Source organism: Cinclus cinclus, chromosome 12 (genome assembly GCF_963662255.1).
Source record: "Cinclus cinclus chromosome 12, bCinCin1.1, whole genome shotgun sequence".
NCBI lineage: Eukaryota > Metazoa > Chordata > Aves > Passeriformes > Cinclidae > Cinclus > Cinclus cinclus.
In genome coordinates, this window is record NC_085057.1 from 14,185,857 (window position 1) to 14,211,951 (window position 26,095).

At 56.7% G+C, this 26,095-nt stretch overlaps 2 protein-coding genes across 5 annotated transcripts in view; both read left to right on the plus strand.

The window, feature by feature from the left end:
• The window catches only part of TEX264 (testis expressed 264, ER-phagy receptor), a 39,345-nt gene extending 25,457 nt beyond the window's left edge, over positions 1-13,888 (plus strand). Inside the window, exons 5-6 of the mRNA XM_062500541.1 lie at positions 5,994-6,165; positions 13,034-13,888. Of these exons, the coding sequence (XP_062356525.1) occupies positions 5,994-6,165; positions 13,034-13,347 (486 nt within the window). The 3' untranslated portion in view covers positions 13,348-13,888. The remainder of the gene's footprint in view (positions 1-5,993; positions 6,166-13,033) is intronic.
• On the plus strand, positions 10,186-25,604 carry GRM2 (glutamate metabotropic receptor 2). Of its 4 annotated transcripts, none has more exons than XM_062500538.1 (7): positions 10,186-10,214; positions 15,650-15,677; positions 19,251-19,625; positions 21,367-22,204; positions 22,910-23,973; positions 24,880-25,063; positions 25,531-25,604. In XM_062500538.1, exons 3-7 carry the CDS (start codon positions 19,260-19,262, stop codon positions 25,602-25,604), a joined length of 2,526 nt encoding a protein of 841 aa, XP_062356522.1. In that variant the 5' UTR covers positions 10,186-10,214; positions 15,650-15,677; positions 19,251-19,259. The 4 variants fall into 4 exon arrangements, with proteins under 4 accessions (XP_062356522.1, XP_062356523.1, XP_062356521.1 ...); XM_062500539.1 differs by lacking the exon at positions 10,186-10,214 and adding an exon at positions 14,243-14,253; XM_062500540.1 differs by lacking the exons at positions 10,186-10,214; positions 15,650-15,677 and having other exon boundaries at positions 22,910-23,028; positions 23,854-23,973.
• Positions 25,605-26,095: the final 491 nt, after the last annotated feature.

Genomic DNA, 26,095 nt, shown 5'->3' on the forward strand with positions numbered 1-26,095 from the left:
ATGTTTTTACTTTCATCAGCTCAGATGGGTGACTTGAAGAAGTGTCTAACCTCAAGCTGCTGTCTGAGCAAAGAGGAATGGAAACAGGGACATTCCCAGTGTGGGCCTGGGACAGAGGGATGGCCCAGCAAGGACTCTGTCTCCTGGCTGAACTGAGAGAACACCGAAGGGCGCTGGGTGCTGTGCAAATGAATTGCAAAGCCTCTCAGGACTACCTAGCACCCGTGTTCTAAGATAAGCAGGGATGACACACTGAGCATGGAGCCTGTGAGGGAGCGAGGAGGATGTGGCACACAGCACGCTCCCCCCAGTCCTAGCTGGTGGCTCAGTTTCAGCTTTTAATTTTAGCAACTGATTTAGGGCCATTCAGCTCCACGCAGTTTTGTTGTTCCTGTAAAATCCCTGGGACTGAAGCGTCCAACCCCATCATTGAGGGATGGAGAGGATGGATGCCTCCAGCTGGAGAGAAGGTGTGGGGGAGTTGTGTTGTCTGTGCAGGCGGGAGTTGCTGGCATGTGAGGACAGGGCTGGTGGGTCGCCTGGGGGTCTCCCCACACTCTCCCAGCTGCCAGCTGACTTGCTGGCACTAGCCAGAGCAGCCCCAGTGCCTGCCAGCCACAGGCAAGTGAGGCTGTGGTGGTGCCCTGCCTGACTGAGGGTATGCTGGTGAACCCCCCCCAACAGGCAGCAATCCCCAGCTATGGTCACAAGCCCCCTGTGTGTTCATACTCTCCTTCTTCAGGTGTGGCAGCATAATAAATTAAAGGGACTGACCCCAACTGCCTATGGAAAAAATCCTCATGTGGTTGTTGTTGTTCCAGTGTCACAGCAGGATGTGGATGGAACCAGCTCCATGTGCCATTCTGCTTCCCTGCAATGGCAGCAGCACATCCTGTCACAATAAGAGTAAGGGTGATCAGCAGTTCCAGGCACATTGTGCGTAATGAATGTTGAGACAATCCTTGTTAACAACCCACAGCTTCTCCTTGGGTCTGGGCCCTCCTGGCCAGACTTGGGCCATATGTCCACTGGCCCCTCTGGGAAGTTGTTCTCTCAATTGCCACTGTGCAGAGAGCCATTGATGCTTAGGCTGGACCCTGCACTGTTGGCTATCCCAGTGGCTCTGGGCAGGCTCCAGTCTGTCCTAGCTTTTCAGCAGTGCCTAGTGGCAGATCCCTGGAGGGTTCATTCCTGGCTGGTGACCAGGAGGGCAACTCTGGACTGCCTGGTTCCCCTGAGGGAGAAGAGGGTTTCCATCTGCTGGATGACAATTGCTTGTTCCCCATGGTTTTTCCAGTCCTGGCTGGGGTTTAACAGGCACGTTTTTCATGTGTTGCAGGCAGAAGGTGTTCTGGCAGGGATGGGTGACAGGCACAAGCAATGTCCTATAGCACACAGGTGGCTGGAGTATGAAGTGGACATCCCTGCAGTGGAGCCAGGAGCTGCTGTGCAGCATGAACAGCTCAGTCTCCAGCTCTGCTCCAGCAGGAAGCTTGGTGGTGGCATGAAAAACCTCTCCTCAACTGCTTCTACAGTATCAGTCCTGAAATAGGGACTCAGTGGGCTGGTGTGACTTAACCATCATCTTGTAAGCCATTCCAGGAGGTCACAGTAAGGAGTCAAGGGTGACAGGGAGTTTGTGGGGTGAGGACAGCAGCTGCCTCCCCACTGCCTTCCTGGCAACACTAGAAGTGTTCTGGGTTCAGCTGGAGCCTGACTGCCAACATGCCCGTGCATGGCAAGGATCCAGGGAGCATCCACAGGGCTCGTTTGTGGTTTCCTAACAAGATGAGTTCTTGCAGCAGTGGGAGATGAAGCAGATCTAGTTGGTGACATTTGAATTCCTGAGCAGATGAACCTGGCAGAGTGACAAAGTCCCTGCAGTGCCCCAGCTCATCTGCTTTCCAGTAGGTGCTGAGGGCCATAGTGTGACATGAGCACCCTGCCACCTCCTTCTGCCTTTGCACAATTCCACTGGGATTTTAATGACTTCTGATCATGTCCCAGACACCTTGTCATGTCTTCTGTAGCCCTAGGACTGCTCTTGTGCTCACCCAGGAAAGTGAGGGCCTTGTCCTTCTGGGAGGCTGTGCCCAAGCCATATCATGGACAGACACTGTGACCTTACGGACAAGTAGGGGGAGGATTTGTGCTGATGAATAGCTGGCACCTCCTGCTGCTGGGGAAGGTGTCCCAAAATGCTGGTCATTGCATAATCCTGTTGTCCTTTCTGATGCATGAGGCTAGGGCATACTCCAGTTCTAGCAGGATGAGAGTGACCTGGAGGAAATCCGACAGTCAATACATGGTGGTATGGAACCCGAGGTTAACGACTGGGCGAGGTGCTGTTCCATCTGGGAAAGAGGAGTGCAAGAGTCTTCTCTTACATAATTCCTTGCTCTTGAGAAGGTCGAGAGAAGCACCACCATGTTCCTCAGATGGGCTGAGAAGGACTTGGCTCCAAGGGAAGCAGTGGGTCTGATGTGGCAGGAGTATGCTGGAGCTGCTGTTCCTGTCAGAGCTGAACTTGTGGACTCTGGATGCATTTCTGTGTGTAGATGGGCTGCATGCATTATGTGCACTTTGTTTCAGGTGCCTGGAAGAGGGTCCTGGATAGAATTCAGCCCACCACATTGCACTGCTTCTTCCACCTTTGCTGGCCATAGGAAGAGAGAACTCCTGGCAGAGGCTGAGGACGGAGGTGGCACTGCATGACCTTGCAAAGGGACAAGTCCCTTTCCCTGTCCCACTTACTGGTCCTGTTGTCACAGCCAGCAGTCTGACACTGACAATATCCCACTGTTCACCTCTCACTGAGCTCCTCCACCCACGTGAGACTGCATTGGATTTGACTGGAGGGCTCTGCCTTGCAAACTCCACATTCCCCTTGCTGCTCCATCTGTTGGCTTGGCGGTACAGCCAGCCAGGGGCTCCCTCCTCAGTGGCAGTGCAGCGTTGCCTGTTGAGCCTTTCTGTTGTTTTGCCATGTTGTTGAGCCTTTGCTAATTTGCTCTCTTCCCACACCTTTGCCTTTGGGCTCTGCTCTTCAGTCTCTCTGGGTTGTTTCTTTTCATTGCAGTGTTTCTCTCCGTGGGGATAATCCCAAACTCACTGTGTCACCAGCCTCTTGTGCACTTTGCTGTAGTATTCTTGCCTGGCCTCTGCCTGCTTCCTAATCTCCTTTGGTATGATCACAAGGCTGATCTCCCACCCCCTTTAGATGATACCCTTATCCATTTCTGTTGTCATGGCTCCCCACCTCATGCCTCTGCCCATTTCTCAAGTCCTTATGCAGCCTCATCCCTTTGTCCCAGGCTGGAAAGGACAGCATTCCCAGTTGCAACCTCCCTGCTCCTTCTTGGGGACATTGTCCTCTCCTGAGCCCACCTGCCAGTGCTGAGCTCTGCAGCAGCCCTGCCAGAGGCTGGGTTTCTCTGGGAAGAAGCTTAGAAGCAGAGGCCAGTTCACTAGCCTGGCTTCCAGCTTAATTTGTATAGACATGAATTAGCACCCCCAGGCTCTGCTTTCCTTCCATTTCATTTTGGGAAAAAACCCAGTTGAATTGAGAAGAAATCAAGTATTGTAGCTGTCCCTAATGAGGCAGGCATGGGTATTGACAGTGAGTGTCCAGCCACTTCAGCGTGGTCCCACTGACCTAGTCCCCAGCCATGGGCTTTGTCTGCTGGACACCTGGACTCTTCTGGCTTCAGGGACAGAGAGCTGCTCCTGGCAGGGTGGAACATCCTTGTCTCTCTTGTAGGATAATCTTGAGTGTAAAGCGACATTTGCTTCAAGAGCCAGTCCTGCTCTTCATTTTTATTCCTTAAAAAGCCAAGATTCCCACATTTTGTATGGGGAGAGGGGGTGTTGTTTGTGTTTTGGGGGTGCCACTTCTATGTCTGTGTAATTGGAAGTTGTAGCAGCCCAGAGTAGATTGTAGGGAGAGGGTTATGTCCCAGATGCACTCTTTCGGAACCTTAGGAGGGGCTTTGGAAAGTCAGTTTTAGGATGTCTTGAAGGTCAGATGGGAGCCCTGAGAATTTAGACCGGTTGGAGACCTCACATGAAGTTAATGAAGGTCTTTGCTCTAAGATCCTTTGAGTTGTCTTTGTCGGCATGAAGTGGTGAGAGCCAGCTGGATTTATCCAAAAAGCTCTGCAAATCCTGGAGATACCCTTCTCTGGTGTGTTGCAGTAACCTAAAATAAGGAGCTGAGCTGGAGGTTGGTGGATGGGCTTGTGGTTGGAAGAGCAAGGGGCAGAGCGGTGGGGAGGGCTCTTGTCTGCGTTGTTGCTGAAAATGCAGGAGTGATACCAGCCGCCTCTGCTCTGCTGCTAAAAACAACCCAGCTTGTTTTTATTTAATACAGTTTTGATCTGCAGGCCTCAGTGTTTCACCTGCCTGCGAGTGGAAACTCCAAACTCCAAGTGCCTTGGAAGCCCGCCTGCGTCCCTGTGTGTATCCCTGTAGCACTGGGATAGGAAATGTGGTTCTTCCTCAGCTGGGGGAGGGACTGCTGGAATTCAGGCTGAAAGGCATTGGGATAGGACAGGTGAAGCTTCTGCTGGGGTCGTGTTTCTGCCACTGTGTTTTTTCTGGGTAAACTGGGCCTCTGCATTGCCAGGTCTTGAAGACTTTCTCAGGAAAATGGACCCAAAAACTGTTCATGTGGGTTTTCTCCCTTTATTTCTTGTGCAGCATGCTGGCAGCATGGAGGTGGCTCTCCAGGTGGTCCAACTGCCAGCAGTGGGAAGAGGGTCAGTGTTGGCTCATGTGTGTTGTGGATCCTGCCTTTGGTGCCAGCATTAGTCTGGGAAAGAAATGATTCTTAAATCATGTTGGTCCTTCCCCAGGACAGGAGTCAGGCTTTTGTAAGGTTATGATTGATGTGTCCATAGAGCTCTTTTGGTGTGGGGTCAGCTCTGGCTACAGAGTGCCAGAGGGATGGGGACCCTGCTGGAGGATGTGCAAACAAACCACACCAGCAGGTCATGACAGAGGAGAATAGTTGATGCAGGGAGGAAAATCACTGGGTCAGGGAAGAAGAAGAGGATAATCAGGACAAGAAGGAGGCAGAGAATAGCTGGGGCAGGGAGGAGGAGGAGAAGGAGGAGGAGGATGATAATCAAGGTGGTTGCAGGGTTAAATAAAAGCTGTCAGTGATTTGAAAAGGGGAAAGAAAGAAAAAGGAAACCCACTGAAGAGACAGTCTCCTTTCTCACCCGTCTTGTAATCAGCCGCCCCCTCTGCCAGCGAGCAGCTGGCGGGCAGGCGGGTGAGGAGAGGGTGGCAAAGGGGTCCAGCTGCTCCTCGGCCCGGCCTCTGCACCCCAGGAGTCCCCACAGCCCCAGCTCAGCAGGGGCTGCATGGCCCGGGAGACATGCCCCTGTCACGGGTCCCTGACAGGCTGGGGGTCTAGGGTCTTGAAGAGCAGTGCCAAGGGGAAGTAGGGTGAGGAAAAGGAGGAGATGCCTGTCTGAAATGCCAGGGGTTCATCTCCCACTCCCCCTGCCCTCTCCGTTCTGAAAGGAGCTGCCTGAGCTGTTGGCTCTGGATTATATTAATTAGCAGAGAAGTGCTATGCCTGCTCGTGGGGCCATGCTGCTCATGGGGCTGTGCTGTTTGTGGAGCTGTGCTGCAGGGAGGAACTGGAGATCTGACAGATCTGTGTGAAGCATCTGCCTGGCTCCCCAAAACCCCTCGTTCCAGCCCAAAATAAGCACATCAAAACCAAGGCTGAGCTGGGGGTCTTCAGCATCTCCTCCTGGAGCCCAGCTAACTGCTTACCTCCGGGGCCAAACCTGCTTGCCCTGCTGCATGGGGCTGGTGTGGTAGGGAAAGCAGCACTGTGGTTTTGTGACGGCACCCTCTGCTCCGTACCAGGCCTCCATACCTGTGGACAGAGGGCCAGGCTGGCAGGTCAGTGTGGTGGGGGCCTGCTGGGTGGGGGGAAGAGAGCACATCCCTGCCCATGACTTCTTTGTGTCTTCCAGGAGAGGAAGCTGTGTGCCCACCCCCGGATCGAGATCTACAAACAGGACCGCATCTACTTCGTGTGTCCCCTTGCACGCCAAGGGGACTTCTATGTGCCTGAAATGAAAGAACTGGAGAGGAAGAGCAGGGCTGCTGCAGCTGTGGCTGAGGACGCCCAGACAGACATCACAGGTATCCATGGCTTGTGCACAGGCTCCATCTTTGGTCAGCATCGGCCCTCACAGAGGTGGAGTCGTGGTATCCCCAGTCCTGCTGCCTGAGCAGACAGAGAGGGGCTGACCTGTGCCCACCTGGTACCCAACCACTGAGTCTCAGCACTCCTCTTCCCCTCACCCTGCCCAGATGCCCAAGGATCTGAGATGACATCCCCTGAGATGTCATGCCATGTCTCAGGGAGCACACAGGAGCCCTTGCAGTTTTGGGTTAAGCCACTGGTCCACTGTTGTCAGTGCGGAGCTGGATCTCACAGCTTTTAGTTGCAGCTGGGCTTGTTTTTCTCTTTATCATATACATCTTCCTTGATCTCATCTTCATCTGTTACATATTGGGATTGCAAAGAGCTTAAATACCAGGTTGCTGTAGCTGGTGGTGGAGGTGCCTGAGAGCATCTGCTCAGCAAGATTTGTTGGAGCCTGGATACATTCATACAGGAAGGGACCACAATGGCTGTAGGCGCAGAACAGCAGTGCTATAGTAACCCAAAATGCTAGTTGCCTTCAGCAGCCCACATGCTCCTCTGCCTGCAAGATGTAGCAGCCAGCTATCCAAGCATTCCCAGGCACTGGACAGCACATCCAAGCCGGCTGCTGGCTGGGGCAACCTCCTCCCCCTGCCCCACAGGTTGCCCGTGCTTGTGTAATGGACATGAAAAAACCATGAGGGCTGTGCTTGCCTCCTGGACAGTTGGGTCATTTGCTTTAACGCATCTTCAGGTTTGGGTCGCTTTAATTCTTAATCACATAAAAGCAAGCCTGGGAATTGCTTTCTGAGAGCTCTGTCCATTTAGTGTTGCAATGAGGAGTCTAATTGGAGCTGTTTCCCAGCACTTGTAGGTCCCGTGTTTGCACAGTGCTCACTCGACTTCTCCTCTTTGTCTGCCTTGTGTTGGGGCAGCTGTGGGGGGCACCATCCTTGCTTGGGCAGAGGTGCCCCAAAGCCTACTTGCTCTGATGTCTTCCTATGGTCATGCCTTGATTTTGGAGAGGGATGACAGGATCCACAGGAACAAAAGCAGCTTGAGGATGGTGCCTTCATGGCTGCGTGCACTCCCTTCTGCCCTGCTCAAGGGGGTGCATGATCCCACAGCCCAGCCAGGGATGCTTGGAGCAGCCACTGCCCTGAGCCTTGGCTGTCTCGGTGCTTTCCCTGGGATGCCACTGTTGGCATGCCCTGCTGGAAGAAGGGCTAGGAAGATCTTCAGTTTTAGAAGGCAAATGACATTGGACTTTCTCACTCTGGGCCAGGCTCCCCAGCAGCAGCTCTGGGCCAGCTCCTCTAACCCCCTCCCCTTACAGGCACGTAGATGAGCTTTTGTCAGTGCAATCTGATGTAGTGCCATCTGCTGAGTCTGCATATAACCTACTTAAAATAATAATAACTGTGAGGTTGGCCCTGCCTGCAAGACTAAAGAATTTTGCTTGGATGTTGCACTGATTGTCACTGCTGGGCACAGTGGCAGAACCATATCTGATGGGGTGTCACATCCTTGCTCTGGCTGAGGATGTGGCAAGCCTATGGGTGGCTTGTGCAGCTCCTGCCTGAGGGCTTTGGTGGTCCCATGAAGATTACACCTTTTGGAATGAGACTAGTCCTCCCTTGCTGATGATTTTATGTGCTGGGTTCTGTGTAACCACCTTTGAGTTGAAGAAAGGGAAACCTCTTTTCCCATCCTTTTTATCCTTCTTCCCTGGGCAGTCCCTCTAGAACCAAGCTCCAGTTAGTCACAGCCTCTTCAACAGGCATGATGGACATGAGATCTTGATGACCCAGCAGATCCCAGGGTGTCTGTGACAGTTTCCAAGCTGTCCTCTGCCAGCTGGAAATGGGACAGCAATGTCCCCATCCCCCAGTGTCCCCATGACTGTCAGCATGATCTCCACTCAACCCTAGTTACTTTTATTTGGGTTATTTCTTGATCCTTCTCAGCTTTGAGTGGATGTTTCGAGTGGTCCTGCCCTGCTGGAGGTTCAGACAGTGCACCTGGGACAGTGGGGGCAGGTGGTGGTCCTTGATGGTGGCTGTCAGCTCCTCTGGCTGTGCCTGAGCTGCACAAACCCAGGTGTAGGGCTTTGATACCCAGTTGCCTCAGTGGATAAGTGGAGACTGGGAAGTTGCTGAGGACCATTTCCATTCCCAAAGGCAGCTGAGGATGCTCTATACACAGAAGCTTTGGCCTGTCTGTCCTGATGTGGCAGCAGAAGAAGCCCCCTCTTTTCCCCTCCCAAAATACTGAGATAATAGCACTGAGTGTGATTTGAGCATTGACATTATGTTGAGTAATGCTCTGTGTGAGCACACCACTGGTCAGTCACAGCTCGTTAAATTCCCCACCAGCTGGATTATGCTTTCTTTGAATTAAAGACTTGAGAAATTCCAAGTGGAGGGTGTTGCCATATCTCCTCACCTGTCCTTGTGGCTGGTGCCAGACGGTACCAAGCAACTTGGAAGTGTAAGAAAAGCTTGGATTTGTTTTCTTGAGCCTCCTGACCTCAGAGCACATCTCTCCCTTTAGCATATCTCTCTCCTGTCATCTGCTGTCCTTGCTCCTGAGCCCACCCTGTGAGGTGCTGGGTGCCTGTGGCTGAGAGATAAGCCAGTGGCCACAAAGGCTGTGGGACACGGTCCAGGGTCTCTGCTTTCTGCTGCTGCTCTGCACAGAGCAGGGTGCTGGCAGCTCTGCTGAGGACGGACATACTCAACACATCAGGAAGGGGCCAGGGGCTGTGGCTGCCTCTGCACCAATTCCGTCCCTTCTTCACCATTGTCAGGGTCGTTGGAAAGACAGGAAGCATTTTAGAATGGCAGCTGATGGGTCTCCAGGGAGCCAGTGTCGATCACGATTAGTTGTTTTGTACTTAATTGTTTTCTGGGGCTTTGGCATCAGCACGGTGCTCAGTGGGTCCTCGCTCCCGGCTCCCTCCCAGCAGCTCTGCAGTGTGACCCTGCTGCTGCGCATGGAAGGTGAAAGCAAACAAAAGCAGCTTCTCCACATAGGCTTGCTTGCATGAACACAGGTGGTTCTTGAGCATGTGGCTCTGCCCAGAATCTCAGGTGCTCATTTTCCTGGAGCAGAGTCTGTCCCACAGCATTCAGGTACAATTGATGGCATCACATGCTGAGCTCCGTTTTCCTGGTGTCTTCTGCCTCATCCTTGCTTGCTTCCATCCTCCGAAGAGCCCTGTCTGTTCCTGCCTGCCTCTACATCCTGGGAAGGGCCCCAGCCCCTCTTCTGGATGCTTGTGTGTGAGCTTCAGCAATCACGGAGGAGCTGTGCCCCCTGGCAGCACACTGTATTTAGAGGTGATGGATATTTGATGGAATGAGGGGAAGGAAAGGGCCCAGGAGCACCAGGACTGGGGGACTGCTCAGGCATTGTATGTGACACACGGGCAATGCAGGAAGAGAGCCTGCCCTCATTTTGGATTTGGGAATGCCAGTACCTGGTATGGCACAGGGCTGAACTGTCTGGGGAGCCAGCTCCCCACCGTGCTCAGTGGCAGTGTGGGGTGAATGGTTCCTGTTGCACCCATCCCTGGCTGCTCTCTTGGAGTTGGCTGCTTGATATCCCTTCTTCCTAGGTGGCCATGGCTTTTGGGGGACTCCTCAACACCCTGTCATGGCTTCACCCCACGCTGTGCCTCTGTTTCCCAAATGAAAACATCTGGGTTCCACGTTCCTACTGACTGAGAGTGCAGTGGGATGGCTATGCCATCCTTGAGGAAGCAAGGTCAACGGCGAGTTGCAACAGGATGGCTGCTATCTCACAATGTGCCAGAGGGAGAAAAGCCATGCTGGATCAGGGTGTTGGACTGGTTCCTGGTGTAAGGACCAGCCTTGGGAAGGTGGATGCAAGGGATGGGCAGAGGTTCATGGGAGGCGTGTGGGGAAGGATGGACAAGTGGGTGTAACAGCTGCTGGAAGCCTGTGCCTGTGAGATGAGAGCTGAATCCCTTCTTGCCCTCCCATGGGGCTTTAGTTGCCCTCTTGGAGCCCCTTGCACTGCCTTCCTGGCCTCTTGTTAGGACAGCTGGGTGTTCCTGCCACAGTCCCCTGTCACAGCTGATCCCACATGGTCCCTGGCAGCAGCAGCTCTGTTGCCCTGCCACCCCAGATATTTATCCTGGCCAGGCTGAGTGGCCATGCCAGGGCCAGCCTTTTCCTGTTTGGAGGAGAACAAGGCTGCTGAAATGGGCAAATTTGCCAGCTGAGGCTGCTCGAACATGATCAGAAGTGACAGAGCAGTGACAAAGTGCCTGGCTGAAGGGAAACATGACTCAATTTATTGTTGCCCTTGGAGCAAGGGAGAGGAAGGTGGCTATGAGAGTGAGGACAGCAGTGCTTTCCCACAGTGGTGGCTTGGAGCAGTGTGTAGGTTAGCTTCATCCGTGTCTTCTTCTTCCTGAGCTGCTCCTCTCCTCAGGAGCTTCTTTGCTTTGTGTCATGGGGTTACATGACAGCTTTGTAGCCAAAACATTCCCTGGAGTGCCAGGGGAGAGGTACTGAGCAGGAAGGGCACTGCTTGGAGGATTGATGTCACTCCTGTCCCCTCAGGTCTCTTAGAGGGACACAAGATTGCCACACATGACATGAGCTGTCATGAAGTCATGGTGGGAATGTGTCCATGTCACCTCAGGCCACCAGTTTGACCAAATCAGATTATTTCTTCTTTTCAGATCACCACTAAAGACCTTGCAAACCCTAATTTGTCTTCAAGGCTCAGGGTCTACACACTCCCCTTCATCCCCTGAAGCTCTCTATCTTCCCAGAGGCTCCCTGCTGACCCACTACCCTGCCAAGGTCCTTCCAGGTGGGATAACATCTCCCACCTTTCTGCTGCTCACTCAGTTGCTGCTGTCTCCTTCAGCGAACACCTCTCTGCAGCGTACAGAACATCCTTTTTAACTTAGAGTAAATGTAATTTCCATGTCGAGGTGCTCCCTGATGCTGCAGCAAGGGCAGTGCGTGTTAGTGGGCAGTGGTTCATTCCTCCTTTCCATGGGAGGGGTCACCTGGCATCGTCTGGGGAGGGGCCAAGGGCTCAGTTTGTGGCAGCTGACAGAAGGGTTGCCAAGGTGGGAGGGTGGAGGCTCAGGTTCCTTTCCGGGATGAAGCCAATATGCCGTCCAGGTGGGATGAGGCAGTGGGTGCACTGTGGATCTTTTCTGGCTACCCCTCATCCTGCTACCACTGCTCAGTCCTCTCGGAGCAGCCACCTCTCAGAGCAGCCATCACTCAGGCGGCAGGACCGTGGGATGATGCTGCTCAGGAGGCAGAGGACTGCCATTTACAAGCAGTTCTGCTGGCAGCTGCCCAGGCCGGGAAGAAAAACAGCACAGAAAAAGGATTTAAGGATGTTTGGAAGGAAAAGTTCCCTCCTTGGTGAATCTCCTTCAGGAGATCAGTGGCTGCCACACAGCTGGGGGAAAGCAAGCAGCCCAGCCTTGGGCACTGAGGCTGCAGGAGCTGTAGGAGGCTGGAAATGCCTGTGGAAGCCCAAGATAGCCCCAGACCAGCAGCTGAGGATGGAGATACACCAGCAGGGGACATTGGGGAGAAGAGGGCTCTCCTCTCTCACCTAGGATAGTGATGACTGCAGCAAGGCTCCCATTTGCCACTTCCTATCCTTATTGGTGGCAAGCCCCAGTCCTCCACGAGTGCTGTTGCTGAGTGGGGCTCCTCCTGGTTTCCCTCCTGGTGTGGGGCATGATCCCCAGCAGGGATGGAGGTGCTGGGAAATGACAGAGCCTGGTTCTCACTTCACAGTGATACAAGGCAAACTCGGAGGAGATGGAGTAGGGAGGGACGTGATGAAAGAGCCTACCCAGTGTTTGCTGATATATCATAATTAGCAATGTGGATCTGTGATGTCATAATTAACCACGTGGATCTGTGATGTCATAATTAACAATGATTAATGTTTAACAGGAGGGGTTTGTCTCCTGGCTGGTTGCTCTGGCAACAGCACCGAGCTGCTGGTCTCAATCTGACATGTTCCTCTCCTTGTCGACTCCTTAATTGTATTGTCGATTGAGCTAATGAGGCAGGGATGTGGGGAGGGGGAGGTGGGCCAAGGAGTCCACATGGGCAGGCAGGGGCAGCACCTGGGGGGCCTGGTCATGAGATGGGATGTGCCTGGCAGCCAGGTCAGGTGGAGAAGCACAGAATGAGCTGGGAAGGCTCCCCCTATCCTCTGGCACTCCAAGACCTGCCTGCTGCTCCCCTGCTTGTCTTCACACTGCTGCTGGAGCTGCTGGCTGTGGGGGAGCCATGGAAGGAGTGGGATCAGGCTGTCAGATGCTAAAGGCAGCAGGATGCCCTGGCATGAGGCTGGACATAGATACCTGCTTCTTACAGAAGAACACCTGAGGATTTGCACTTGTGCCATCATCTCCTTAGGTGCTTAAACAATGCTGCAGCTCCACAATCACCCTCACTGGACAGTGTCCTTCCTGCTCTTTGTCTTGTTCCTGGTGCCATGCCAGAGACAAGCACGCATGCTCCCTGAGGAAGGGCTTGGCAGATCCTTGGTGTGTGCATGGGGAGCAGCTGTGGGGCCAGGGTGTGGCCAGGAGGTCAAGGTATGGCTGGAAGCTGGGGGTTGGTTGTGCTTCCTTGGGGGCTCCTGATTTCAGGGAGCAGTTTGAACTCAGCCCATTCTTCACCTGGTTACGTCTCAAAGGCATAGCAGGTGACAAGAGGTAGAAGCTGGTCTCCACTGTGGTCTGATATCTCAGAGATATGGCTTGGAAGGCTGTGGCACCCCATCCCCATTGCCTCCTTCCCACAGCATTCACTCTTTCTCCTTCTCTCTCCATCCCAGGGGTCGACACCATGAGTGAGACAAGCTCCATCAGCATGGAGGCCACAACTGACAGCAGAGACACCTCGGTGGCCACCTCCATCCTGCTGCCCTTCCCAGCCAGCCGTGGCCGGGAGGAGGCAGACAACCGCAGCGAGCACAGCTACAGCGAGTCAGGAGCCAGCGGCTCCTCCTTCGAGGAGCTGGACCTGGAGGTTGCTGGGGATGGGGAGGGAGCCCCGGGCCTGCTGTCTGATGTGGGCTATGCGGGCAGCCAGGAGGTCACAGACAAGTGGACCAAGGAGCCCATTGCTGCTGAGAGAGGAGAGGAATGAATAGAGACCTGGCTGCCTCACCTCCCAGTGGGGTCTGAGTTACTGGGAACCAGTTGCCTTTCCCACCTCCTTCCTCTCCAGCCAAGAGATTTTGGTTGCTGATTCCCCCCAGGACCTGCTCTCCCTCTTTGCAGAAAGGGTGTTGGATGGTTTTTGGGGGTGCTGGGAGGTGGAGGGGGGGGCGGATTTCTGTGGTGCTTAGTGGCGCAGGGTTAGGTTCAGGCTGGGGGGACAGTGAAATGCATCTTTTTGCTGTTTGTGTGTGTCCAGCACGTTGCAGATTCCCTGCAGGTGTCTGGGGGATGGTGGTGGATGTCAGAGATGTCCCCCCTCATCTCTGCTGGTGCCCCTCTCACCCACAGCTTCTCTCTGCTGCACCACCACGTTTTCTAGCACCAAAGAGCCATGAGTTGGGTCAGTTGGGTTTGTTCCCCTCTTCTCTTCCCCTTGCTGAACAATGGAAACATCCTGTGTAAATGTGGTCCTCCTGGCACTGCCACGGGCACTTTGGGGTCTGTAATAAAGTGGATGCTTTTCCTCACTGGTGGCTGGTGCGTTGCTGACTTGTCCTTTGGCTGACTGTGCCATCCTGCCCCATGGTGGGGAGTGGACTGTGGATGGGAGCTGCCCCCACGGCCCTCACTGAGCCAAAGAGCTGCCCAGGGGCTATGCCCAGCAGGGCATGGGGGCTGTCCCCAGCTTATGCAAGCTGCAGGGAAAGTGGGGAAGGAAGGGTCCCAGCTGCCGTGCTGAGCTGGGCAGAGCTGGAGTCCCTGCTCCTCCTGGGAACCTGTGGAGAGTAAAACTGGTTTAAAGCTGCTGCTGGTGCTTCTTGTGTGGGGAGGGGACCCCAGACTGCCTGCACCACCGTGCCTTCCTGACATCCCATCTGTCTGTTCTGCTGCTGTGGAATGCAGGCATGGAGGGCTGCCTATGCTGCTCCCAGTTCCCTGTCTCTCAGCTTGGGACAAGGGAGCAGCTTGGACATCATGGCTGTTCAAGCAATGCTAGGGGCAGTGCTGGGTGCCAGAGCACCTGCTGAGTACCCTTGGTACCTCCAGCAGCCCAGGGATTGTTTCCTGGTGGTCAAATGTGGCAGCCCAAAACTGGGATTTGGGCTGGGGATGCCAGGGGCAGGGGAGGTCTGACTGTCTCTCCGTGGTGGGAATGTGTCCTCCTGGACTTGGAAAGGTCATGATTAGTCCTCAGTCAGTGATTGACATGAGATTATTCATAAATATTTTGTGCTCTGAGTGATAAAATATTAAACTCCTCCAGCCCACATGGAAAAATATTGCTCTTCCTGGTGTTTATCTTTGTTGCTGGTTATTACAAAACTGCCAAGCCCCCTGAAATATTTATGCTTGGCTGGGGCTCCTGGGGTGTTGAAGCCAAGCAGTGGATACTAACGGTGCTTGTCCCCTAACCCCACTGAAGCTGGGCACCAGGGGGCTTTGCCATCACTCTCCTGCATCCGGGATGATGCAGCCAATGCCTCCGTGCGTGAGGCTGGAGCCAGGACCCACCTGCTGGGGGAAAGTGGGACCACGGCAGTGCCAGCATCCCTTGGCACAGCACACCTCCAGTCCCCCTCAGCTCTGTGCACCCTGACCTGCAGTGGCCAGGTCCCCCAGCCAGGCACCGTCCTCTCCCCAGTGTCCTACTCTGTGCTAACAGTCTTGAAAGGAGCGGGGCTGGTGGGGTCTGGAGTCCTGTTGCTGTGGGACTGCAGGAGGGACCTTGCCATAGACGTTCCAAGTTACCCGTCCCCAAACCAGGGCTGCCGGGGGGAACGGGAGTCCAGCAGCGTGCGTGTGACTCACTACGGCACCCTTAAACCACATCCTTCTAGTGCAAAAAAGATGAAACTGCGGCATACGGTGGTGAGGTGGTTTACTCGGGGCGTTGCCTCAAGCAGCCCTGTCCCCTGTGTTACCCTCTGTCCCGTTCTTGTCTCTGAGTGATGGAGCTCCAGGGATGCAACACCGCAGGATCCTGGGCAGCTGAATGGCTCTAGGAAGAGTTTGGGCAATTGGTGGAGATCTGGAACACAACCCTGCTGGTGCCTCCGTTTTCGTGTGGTCCAAAGCCTTCCCCAGATTGGTGCTTGGGCTGCCGGTGAGTGCTGGGGCTGCGTGGAATGCGTGTGGGCAGTGGGGTAATGCTGGGTGCCTGAACTCCTCCCAAGGATTTGGAGAGCAGGGGGCAGGCCAGCCAAGGGGGGAACAAACCCTGGGACTCCAGTTCGTGGCTGTGAAGCTTGATCTGGGGCCGGGACCCTTCTCACTGGGCTGGGAATGAGCTGGGGGGCTCTGGGGCCAGCGGAGCAGGTTCTGAGCTGTGCCATGCCAGGTCTTCCAGGGTGCAGAGCAGTTCTGCCTGCTCTGGCTGTGTCCTGCCTCTGTCCAGCCTGCATCTGGCCATTCCTTGCTTGCATCTAGCCATGCCTTTTCTGTGTCCTGCCTTCTCTGGCCATGTCCGGATTGCATCCTGCCAATGCTCTGGCTCAGTCTGGCCATCCCTTGCCTGGATCTCGCTGTGTCTTGCCTGTGTTCTACCTTTTCTGTCCATGTCCTGCCCATCCCTGCCTTGCCTGCCCACGTCCTGCCCGTTCTCTGCCTGGACCTGGCTATCTGCCCCCGTTTTGCCCCTTGCCCGGCTTAGCCGGTGCCGGAGCGAGCGGGGGGCAGTCTGGGCGGTCCCGGGGCTGCCGCTGCCCACCGGGCCGGGCCGGGCCGGACCGGGGCGGGGGCCGGGGCCGGGCCGGGCGGGGGGCGGAGCGGCTCCGCTCTGCTGGGACTGGCGGAGTGTCAGAGGCGCCGGCGAGAGGCGGTGGCAGCCGCAGCTCCGAGACAGCCGCGGCACCGGCACCGGCTCCCGGCACAGCCCGCCGGGCCCAGGTAAGGGCTGCGGTCCCACCCTGGCGCTCCCATAGCCCTGACCTAGGTTCGCGCCGTGCCCCGGCGCCGGCGGAGGAGAGGCACGGACACCGGCGATCCCCCGCAGCCGTCGGGGCCGCGCCACGGCGGGGCTCGGAGACCAGAGCGCGGTGCCGGGGCTCCCGGAGCTGCGGGACCAGAGCAGAGCACGGGCACGGCACCGACACAGGAGGGGCCGGGATGCGGGCGGTCAGGGTGGCACCGGGGCTGCTCCCGCCGCTCCTTGCCAAGTACAAGACGCGGGGCTCCGGGAGAACGGCTTGGGGGTTTCTCGCCCCCCGATGACCCGCCAGCCCCCTGTCCTGCAATGGCACTCAGCGGGACTCGCCGCCGCAGCCCCCGGCCGGGCTGCCCGCTGGCACCGGGACAGGGAAGCGGGGTCACCGCCCGGCCCGGCGGGGACACATCCCCGCCCCTGCTGTTCCCCCGGGTCTCCAGTCCGGCTGTCCGGGCCGGGGACAGCCGGGGCTTTGAGGGTGCTGTGAGTGTGCCGGGGCAGCCGGATCTCGGGGCGCGTTCGGGACGGGATATGGGGTGGCCGGGGGAGCGCTCCGGGGAGGCACCTCGGCCCCGCGGGGCACCGCGGCTGGCAGCCTTTCTGCAGGGGAGAGCTGGGGGCTCCTGGCAGAGCTCGGTGGCGGTGGGATCTCTGCGACCTCCGCGGGAGGTGACGCTGTCCCTGCGCCCCCGCAGCACTGCCGCTCTCGCACACGCCCCGGGTGTCACACACCCCCAGGGATGCTGGTGTCGGAAGGGTCAGGGCTCCTGGCAGGGGATGGGAAGCGCTCCGGGCACGGAGGAGTCACGGCCCCTTCTCACCCACCCCACTCGCGATGCGTCCGGGAGGAGAGGCTGCCCGCAGCTGGCAGGATCTTCCCGCCGTACCGTGGTCGTCGGGCTGGACTTGGCTTTGCCCTACCCCGTGCTTCATTTCCCCAGATGTTCTCCAGAGGTTCCCGCGGGCTGTCATCCCCCCAGCACTAAACCAGTCGAGCTGAGCATCTGCGGGAATGGCAGCAGCCCTGCTCACTGTCCATCGTGGCTCGCTGCCGGGTGAATGATGGTTTGCCCTTCAGAGGAGCTTGGCCTGAAGGTGCCTTTCATCTGGTGGGTCCTGTCAGCTGTCCCAAAAGACCTGGACCACGGGGACCTGGGTTCCCAGTGCCACCGGACCCCTGTGCCGGGCTCAGCTGGCTGCTGATGGGCTCCATTAATAATCCATGAACCTGTGGCCTCTTTCCTGCTTGAGGAAACCCTGGGTCCCTTAGAAGCTTTTATCCCTGAAATAAGGCAGGGACCCTTTCTTCTCTCATATCCAAAGTCCTTCACACTGGGGGGGCCAGGTAAGAGATACTCTGAGACAGATGGGTACTCAGCAGCAGCAGACAGCCCCTGAGAACAGGCACTTAGGGGCATGGAGGAAGAGGTCTGCATGTGTCACCCCACCTCACCCCATTATGCTCTGTGCCACACTGCTGCCCCACATCCCCCTGGGCATCACTGCCATCTCTGGCTGCTTGCTGGAAGGTTCCTCCAGCACTGTCATCACTTGTCTGGGAGCAGCATGGGAATGAGCAGCAAGGGACCAACACTCTCTGTCATCCCCCTCCCACCCTTTGTGCCCCCACAAGCACTGCTGGGCTGTGGAAGAGGCCATGGTCCTGCCACAGCATCAGCAGCTTCCTGTTCCAAAGCAGCCTGAGGCTTCTGGACTGCCAAGGGGTCTCCTTCTCCCATAGCCCCTGAAATGCCAGCCCGTGGGATTTCAGCAGTCAGCTTCAAATGGGAAACAAATCTCTCCCGTGATTTGGGAAAAGACAACCACTCTTGGAGGGGACTGCATCTTCTGCCAAAACAAGGCCTGCCTGCTGCAAAAGCCTTTGATTCCCCTGCGCCTCCGTGCTTTCTGCAGAGGGAGTCAGCAAACCTGGCTCTTACTTTTACTGAAATCTCTGAATTTAGTATACAGGGAAGGAAGGGGCGGTGGTGAGAGAACAGACTCTGAAGCACCGTGACTGCCAGAACCCTGTGTGTTACTGCATGAGGGTGAAGCCAGTGGCGAGTCCCTGCTCCATCCCCGGTGCCGTGGACATCCCTGGGGACAGCAGCAGAGGGGGTGGGCTCCATGCCTATGGGATGGAGATCAAAATACTGTGGGCAGTGGGTGCTGTGGGCACGGTGGGCTCATGGCTGGCTGCTTTTGGCAACACTCTTGGCTGGAGGTTGGGATTTGTCAGCACCCCTGATGCTGCTGCGTGGGTTTGGGGCTCGGCTTGGAGCCGGCCTTGGCTCTATCTGCCCAGTCCTGCGTCCCTATACCAGGTGACATCCCTGGCTCTTTCCTCCTCCACGATATTTTAGGGTTGTCAGGCTGTCCCCTTGCAGGCTGTTCTACCCAGTGCTGCCAGAGGGGCCAGCTCTGTGACCATCCCTATGCCAGTGTGTCCCTGGGAGGGCTGTGGGGAGATTGGTCCTTGTGCCCCTCCTTGTGCCCTGGGATCTGTGTCACTTGAGTGTGTCCTGGGGGTTCTGGGTCACTGTGGGAGATATTGCATCTGTCCATTTTGCCTTTCTGCAGGGAACTTCTTCCTGAGGGCACCCCGGGTGGGGGGCACAGGCAGGCTCACAGCCTGGCTCTCCCATGCAACACTGACTGCCCCTGTCCCCATTGTGCCTGGCATCCTGCAGACCCAGCAGCTTTTCCCTTTGCTTTTCCAGGTGCCGAGGGCTCTGCCGGGGTGGCACGACCTCTCTCCCAACGACACCACGCCGTGCCACCCCCCACCACCCAATGCCTGGGGACTACCTGCCCTCACCTTGACGGGTGGCAGCAGGTGACAGGGGGTGGTGTGGATCCCCCAGCCATAACCAGCACACCCCATGGCAATCCCCTTGGCCGCCTGGCTGGGGCTGATGCACCTGGCAACCTGTCTGGCTGCTGGGCACGGCATGGCTGGCAAGAAGGAGATCAGCATGGATGGCGACCTGGTGATTGGGGGCCTCTTCCCTGTCCATGAGAAAGGAGTGGGGAGTGAAGACTGTGGCAAGATCAATGAGCACCGGGGCATCCAGCGCCTGGAGGCCATGCTCTTTGCCCTGGACGAGATCAACAAGGATGGGAGTATCCTGCCAGGGGTGAAGCTGGGTGCTCACATCCTCGACACTTGCTCCAAGGACACCTATGCCCTAGAGCAGTCCCTTGACTTCGTCCGTGCCTCTCTTACCAGGGTGGATGGTTCTGAGCACATCTGCCCTGATGGCTCCTACGCTGTCCACGATGATGTTCCCACTGCCATCACTGGCGTCATTGGGGGCTCCTACAGTGACGTTTCCATCCAGGTACTGCCCAGGCAAGAGGGGTCACATGGGGTCAGGGGTTTGGCTGAAGTGGGGGAGAGGGGGATAAAACTGGCAGCAGCACAGCGATGCCACTGCCGATGTGGCACAGGGACTCTCACTCATGACGCTCTGCCCCTTTCTCCAGCTGGGAGAGAGTGCTGGTTGGGCACCTGAGAAGGAGCCATCTCTCTGTGATTGTGGGGGCGTGTGCCCAGGATCCCCTTGTGGGCTGCATGAGTCCCCCAACACTCCATTAGCCATCAGAGCAAAGCCTCACATGGGGACAGGTGTTTATTCCTCTCCTGGGTTCCAGGTGGCAAGTGCAGCTCCTCAGCCCAGCTCATGTCTGCACTGTGCCAGGCAGAGCAGACCAATGTGAGGTGACACTGTCCCCCTTGCCCCCACGAACAGCAGCCTGTGAGGTGCTGCAAGGGACATGTAAGGGTCAGTCATAGGGTTGCCTGGCTGGGGCAGGGTAGACTCAGAGGAAAAGTGCCCCTGTGTCTGCTGTGATCCCACAGGACCAGACAGACACCTCAAACTTCAGACCTGGCTGTGACCCTGGGTGGGCTGCATCTCGGTCCCCAAAACCATAGCTCTGTAAACCCAGAGGCTGGTTTTAGCAGGGAGCCATCCCCTGAGGATGCAGGCAGCCAGCAGGACCAGCTGAGTCACAAGGGTGGCCAGTGGGCCACATGCTTGCTGAGATTTAATGAGTCTCCAGCATGTGTCTAACTGTGTGTCCTTGGCCCCGGGATCCCTGCATCCACCAGCTATGGGGTAGAAGAAGCTGGGACTGTGTGATGGAGGCAGCATCCCAGCCCACCTGGGCACTTGTCCCTTCCCTTGCTGGGAACCCAGCATGTCCCCACATCCCAACCCTGGGCAGGCAGGTGTCAGCAGGGGCAGAATGTGGGCTGGCTGGAGAGCTCAAGGGGCACTGGGGGGACATGGCAGGCTGGCAGCTCCTATGCATGGTGAGGCCAGGCAGCAGCATCACTGCACTCGGGGACATTCTTGCCATTAGGGGACTTTGTCGTCAAGATCATTTGTCCACGTTAATTAAGCTGTGTCTCCTGCCTGGGGAGCAGTGAGATATGGGCAGGCTTGGCAGCCCCGCTGGCACACCCGAGGCCCCCTTGCTGCCCCCAGAGCCTGGGTTTTAACATGCTCATTAGTGGGGCTTTTTTCCCCTTTGAAATTAATGAGGGATTCTGCCGAGTGGCTGGAAGGTGCCACTCCTGCTGAGCTCCTGATGCGGGATGTGCAGGCGTCGATCCCCTGAGCCAGGTCTGCAGCATCCTCCAGCCTTTTGTGGGGGGACTCTGCCCTGGCTCCCAGCCCCTAGAATCCTTTCCTGCTGTGCTGTAGGGCTGCCAGGCATCCTGATTTTCTCCTTGCCATCGAGCATCTCCCACAGGTCACCTGTGGCAGACTTTCTGCTTTTGTCCCCTCCCCAGCCCCAAATTTCAGAGTGGAGTGCCTGAAACACTGAAAGAAAAATACAAAAAATAAAAATAAATGAGCATGTCTGAGGGCTCAGGCACTCTGTGAATGTGCCATCCATTCTTCTCCAGTCCCTCCCCAGATCAGGATGCTCTGGGTTGGGATGGGTTGCTCATCAGCCTAATGGTTGTGCTTGAGAGCATTGTGCAACACTGGGTGTTGGGCAGGGGTCCCCCCATAGGAATGTCCCTTGCTGGCCACCTCTTCAGGCATTCACCTCTCCTCCTCCATGCAGGTGGCCAACCTGCTGCGGCTCTTCCAGATCCCACAGATCAGCTACGCCTCCACCAGTGCCAAGCTCAGTGACAAGTCCCGCTACGACTACTTCGCCCGCACTGTCCCACCAGACTTCTACCAAGCCAAAGCCATGGCAGAGATCCTCCGCTTCTTCAACTGGACCTACGTCTCCACTGTGGCTTCGGAGGGTGACTATGGGGAAACGGGCATCGAGGCCTTCGAGCAAGAAGCCCGCATGCGCAACATCTGCATCGCCACCTCGGAGAAGGTGGGGCGCTCCATGAACAAGAAGACCTACGATGGAGTGGTCCGGGCTCTGCTGCAGAAGCCCAACGCCAGAGTGGTTGTGTTATTCACCCGAAGTGAAGATGCCCGGGAGCTGCTGGCAGCTGCCCAGAGAGTCAATGTGTCCTTCATGTGGGTGGCCAGTGATGGGTGGGGAGCCCTGGAGAGCGTGGTGGCCGGGAGTGAAGCAGTGGCAGAGGGAGCCATCACCATCGAACTGGCAGCCTACCCCATTAAGGAGTTTGCTTCCTACTTCCGTAACCTCCACCCCTACAATAACAGCCGAAATCCCTGGTTTCGGGAGTTTTGGGAGCAGAAGTTTAGGTGCAGCTTCCACACGCAGGACTGTAGCTGGTATTCCCTCAAGACAGGCAAGTTTGAGCCCGAGTCCAAGATCACGTTTGTGGTCAATGCAGTCTATGCCATGGCTCACTCTCTTCACAACATGCACCGGACATTGTGCCCCAACTCCACCAAGCTCTGTGATGCCATGAAGCCTGTCAATGGCAAGAGATTTTACAAGGACTTTATACTCAATGTTAATTTTGATGGTGAGTCCAAAATGGAGATGTGGTTTGGCTGCCAAACTGGAAAAGGATGGGTGGAGGATAGGAAGGAAGGAGGCCCAAATTTGACCCTAGACCTCCCAATTTCTCCAGCCTACCCACACCCAGGGCTGCAGTTGTCCTGAGGTGCCAACAGCCCACCATCATGCTTGGGAGGCAACCCAGGCCTCTATCCCCAGTGGAAATGTGTGGAGAAGCTGCCCACCTGTTCCATCCTGCTACAGCTGGGTGGGACCAGTCCCACAGGGGACCCTCGAGAGTATGGGTCTTTGCAAGCATCATGATTTATTCACATTTCAGGGATTAAACTGGAGGGATACCCTTGATCAGGGACCCATTTAATTTGGGGTGAATTAGAAGCATGTCCTCTGTCACTTGGGCTGAGGGTGCCTTGGTTAACAGGAGTGACTGAGAGCCATGGAGGCTGCACAACCCCCCTCTGTCCCAGCAAAGCTGGCTGGGGTTGATGGACTCTCAGCTAGGTGGGCAGGTAGTTCTCCACCTTTGCTTTCTTGCTCCTAACATGTGCATAGGCAGCAAGGACGGGAGTGAAGGCAGGAAAGAGTTTGGACATTTACCTGTGGCCATGGTGGGATGTGACCCTTCCTTTGGAAAAGCCCTGCCTCGAGGCCTGGAGTGGGTGTTCTCCTGCCCTGAGGCAGTGACTGTCTCCCCTTCTCCTCCCTGCAGCTCCATTCAGGCCAGCAGACACCGAAAGCGTCGTTCGGTTTGACCGCTACGGCGATGGGATCGGGCGCTACAACATCTTCAACTACCACTACGTGGACGGGCGGTATCGGTACCAGAAAGTGGGCTACTGGGCAGAGGGGCTCATCCTCGACACCGGCCTCATCCCCTGGGCTGAGACCTCCATTCCCGTGTCCCAGTGCAGCGACCCCTGCAAGAAGAATGAGATCAAGAGCATGCAGCCCGGAGACATTTGCTGCTGGATCTGCATCCCCTGCCAGCCCTATGAGTACCTGCTGGATGAGTTCACCTGCATGGACTGTGGTCTTGGTTACTGGCCCAACGAGACCCTGAATGGCTGCTATGAGCTGCCCCAAGAATACATCCGCTGGAAAGATGTCTGGGCCATTGGTCCTGTCACTATCTCTTGCCTGGGTTTTATCTCCACCCTCTTCGTTATTGGAGTTTTTGTGAAGAACAACGACACTCCCATCGTGAAGGCCTCTGGACGAGAGCTGTGCTACATTCTGCTGACAGGGGTCCTCATGTGCTACAGCATGACCTTCATCTTCATTGCAAAGCCCTCCACCGGGGTGTGCACGCTCCGGCGCCTGGGGCTGGGCACGTCCTTCGCCGTCTGCTACTCAGCCCTCTTGACCAAGACGAACCGCATCGCCAGGATCTTCAGCGGCGTGAAGGAGGGGGTCCAGCGCCCCCGCTTCATAAGCCCAGCGTCACAGGTGGTCATCTGCATGGCACTCATCTCTTGCCAGCTGATCATCGTCATCATCTGGCTGCTGGTGGAGACCCCTGGCACGGGCAAGGAGACTGAGCCTGACAAGAGGTACATTGTCACCCTCAAGTGCAACAACCGTGACTCCAACATGCTCATTTCACTCACCTATAATGTCCTCTTGATTGTCCTCTGCACGGTTTACGCCTTCAAGACACGGAAATGTCCCGAAAATTTCAACGAGGCCAAGTTCATTGGGTTCACCATGTACACGACCTGCATCATCTGGCTGGCCTTCCTGCCCATCTTCTACGTGACCTCCAGCGACTACCGTGTAAGAGCTGGAGCTCTGAGGGGGCTCTGACAGGGCTCGATCTAAGTAGTCTTGGATCTCCATGCAGGGTTGGGCTATGCAGGGTTCGTGATTAGGAGATGCGTGAACCTGGGGAAGGGTCTTCATCCACACACCTGGTGACGGTCACCTCTGCACTAGGTAATTCAGGACCAGGTGAAGGGTTCTGAAGGGTTGTGGTTGATGGGGCAGTGAGTCCTGGAAAGAGGATCTGCCCCCCTCCCTCCTTTGCTAGGATGAGGATGGGAAATGGCCCTGAGACCTCCAGAGATCCCCCATAGCCAGACCATGGAGAAATGATATTCATCCTTCAGCCCAGTGACACAAAAGCATGAGACAGCCACTGGCTCATCCAGACACCCCACCCCAGGGCATGAATGCTAGCACCAGGGCCAGCCTGGTCCTTGGGCTGCTGAGCAGTGCCAGGAATTGGGTAGCATGGGGTGCATCCTGAGCACCTCAAGACCTCTGGCATGGACAACCAAACACATTCTTGATAGGTCTTGAGGAATTGGTGGGGGCAGTTGCAGTCAGGGGCTTTCAAAGAGGACCTGCACCCCCAGTAAGAGTAGGCACTGGGATGGAGGAGTGCAGGCTCTGGCCCCAGGCAGTGCCACAAAGCAGCATTTTGGCAGTGCCGGGGTTGCTGCTCAGGGTGTCCCTGCTTTGTAGGGGCAACTTGTCCCCATCAGGGCAGGGTCCATACTCTCCCCATGGGTCTCCTGCAGGACCACCCTGACAAAGGGACGTGGGGTGGGGTGGGATGTCCCTGCATGGTGCAGCCTGTGCCCAGAGGGGCTGGCCAGTGCCACAGTATGGGTTTCATCCTGGCCTGCTTGGGGCAGAGGGCTGATGGGTGGAGCACCTGATGCCCACCCCTGTCTCCAGGTCCAGACCACCACCATGTGCATCTCGGTGAGCCTCAGCGGCACCGTGGTCCTCGGCTGCCTCTTCACCCCCAAGCTGCACATCATACTCTTCCAGCCGCAGAAGAACGTGGCCAGTCACCGTGTGGGCACCGCTCGGTTCAGCGTGGCAGCAGCCAGCTCCAGCCAGTCCCATGGTGAGCACGGTGGGGCTGGGGAAGGGCTGGGGGACAGCACCCTTTTCCTGGTGGGGGGAGTGTGTGGGCATCCCAACACGGGTTCCTGAAGAGAAGCGGGATGTGGGGTAGGGCAAAATGGGAAATGGGGGGCAATGGAGGATGTGTCCCCAGTGGCTCTTCCCTGTCCTCTGTCCCAATGCCTCATCTCCCAGGACAGCATAGCTGCCAGAGAGGGGCCACAGCTGCTTCTGGGGGGCCATAATTGCTGAGAAGACAGGGCCACTCTCCTCCCCAACACTGGGGATTCAGCTGCCCCCAGGTTCCTGTCACTGCCCAAGGCACTCTGCTTTAGCTCCAGGGAATATGACACACCAGGGGGATGCGGCCATCCTGGGCACCCTCCACCCCAGCTCCCTGGGCACCGGTGCCACGGGATGCTGGGAAGTACTGCTGCCAGACCCCAACCCAGCTCTGACTGCTGCCTTCCTGTCCAGGCTCAGCCTCGCCATACGTGCCCACGGTGTGCAATGGCCGTGAGGTGGTGGATTCCACGACGTCATCCTTGTGAAGGACGGAGGCCAGGCTGTGGTGCTGCCACATAGCACCCCACTGCTCCCCCGGGAGAGCAGGGCCGGCAGCATGACCCAGTGAGGTGCCAGGTGCAGCCAGGAGGCTCAGCCCCTGCCCCAGCACGAGCTACACATCCCACATGTCGGGCCATACATGTCACCCTTCCCCTGCACTGAGCCACGTTACATGTACCCTGTGCTCCACACCCTGCACTGAGCCACGGCGCGCATCCCCAGCCCCCACACTGAGCCATGGCACATGTCCCTCTGTGTCACCTGCACTGAGCCATTGTGCACCCACCACACCCCCCTGCACTGAGCCATGGCGAGTGTTTCCCCCATCCCTTGCACTGAGCCGTAGTGCACATCGCACGGACCTTGCACTGAGCTGTAACACAAATACTCTCCTTGTCCCTTGCACTGAGCCCTGCTGCAGACCTGCCTGCACTGAGCCCTGGGGCACATCCCCTGCCTCTTGCCCCCAGCCCCA

Coding starts and splice junctions, on each gene's coding strand:
- GRM2 (XM_062500537.1), top strand. CDS start 19,167: ATGGCAATCCCCTTGGCCGCCTGGCTGGGGCTGATGCACCTGGCAACC. Junction 19,626..21,366: donor ACAGTGACGTTTCCATCCAG/GTACTGCCCAGG, acceptor TCCTCCATGCAG/GTGGCCAACCTGCTGCGGCT. Junction 23,974..24,879: donor TGACCTCCAGCGACTACCGT/GTAAGAGCTGGA, acceptor CCCTGTCTCCAG/GTCCAGACCACCACCATGTG.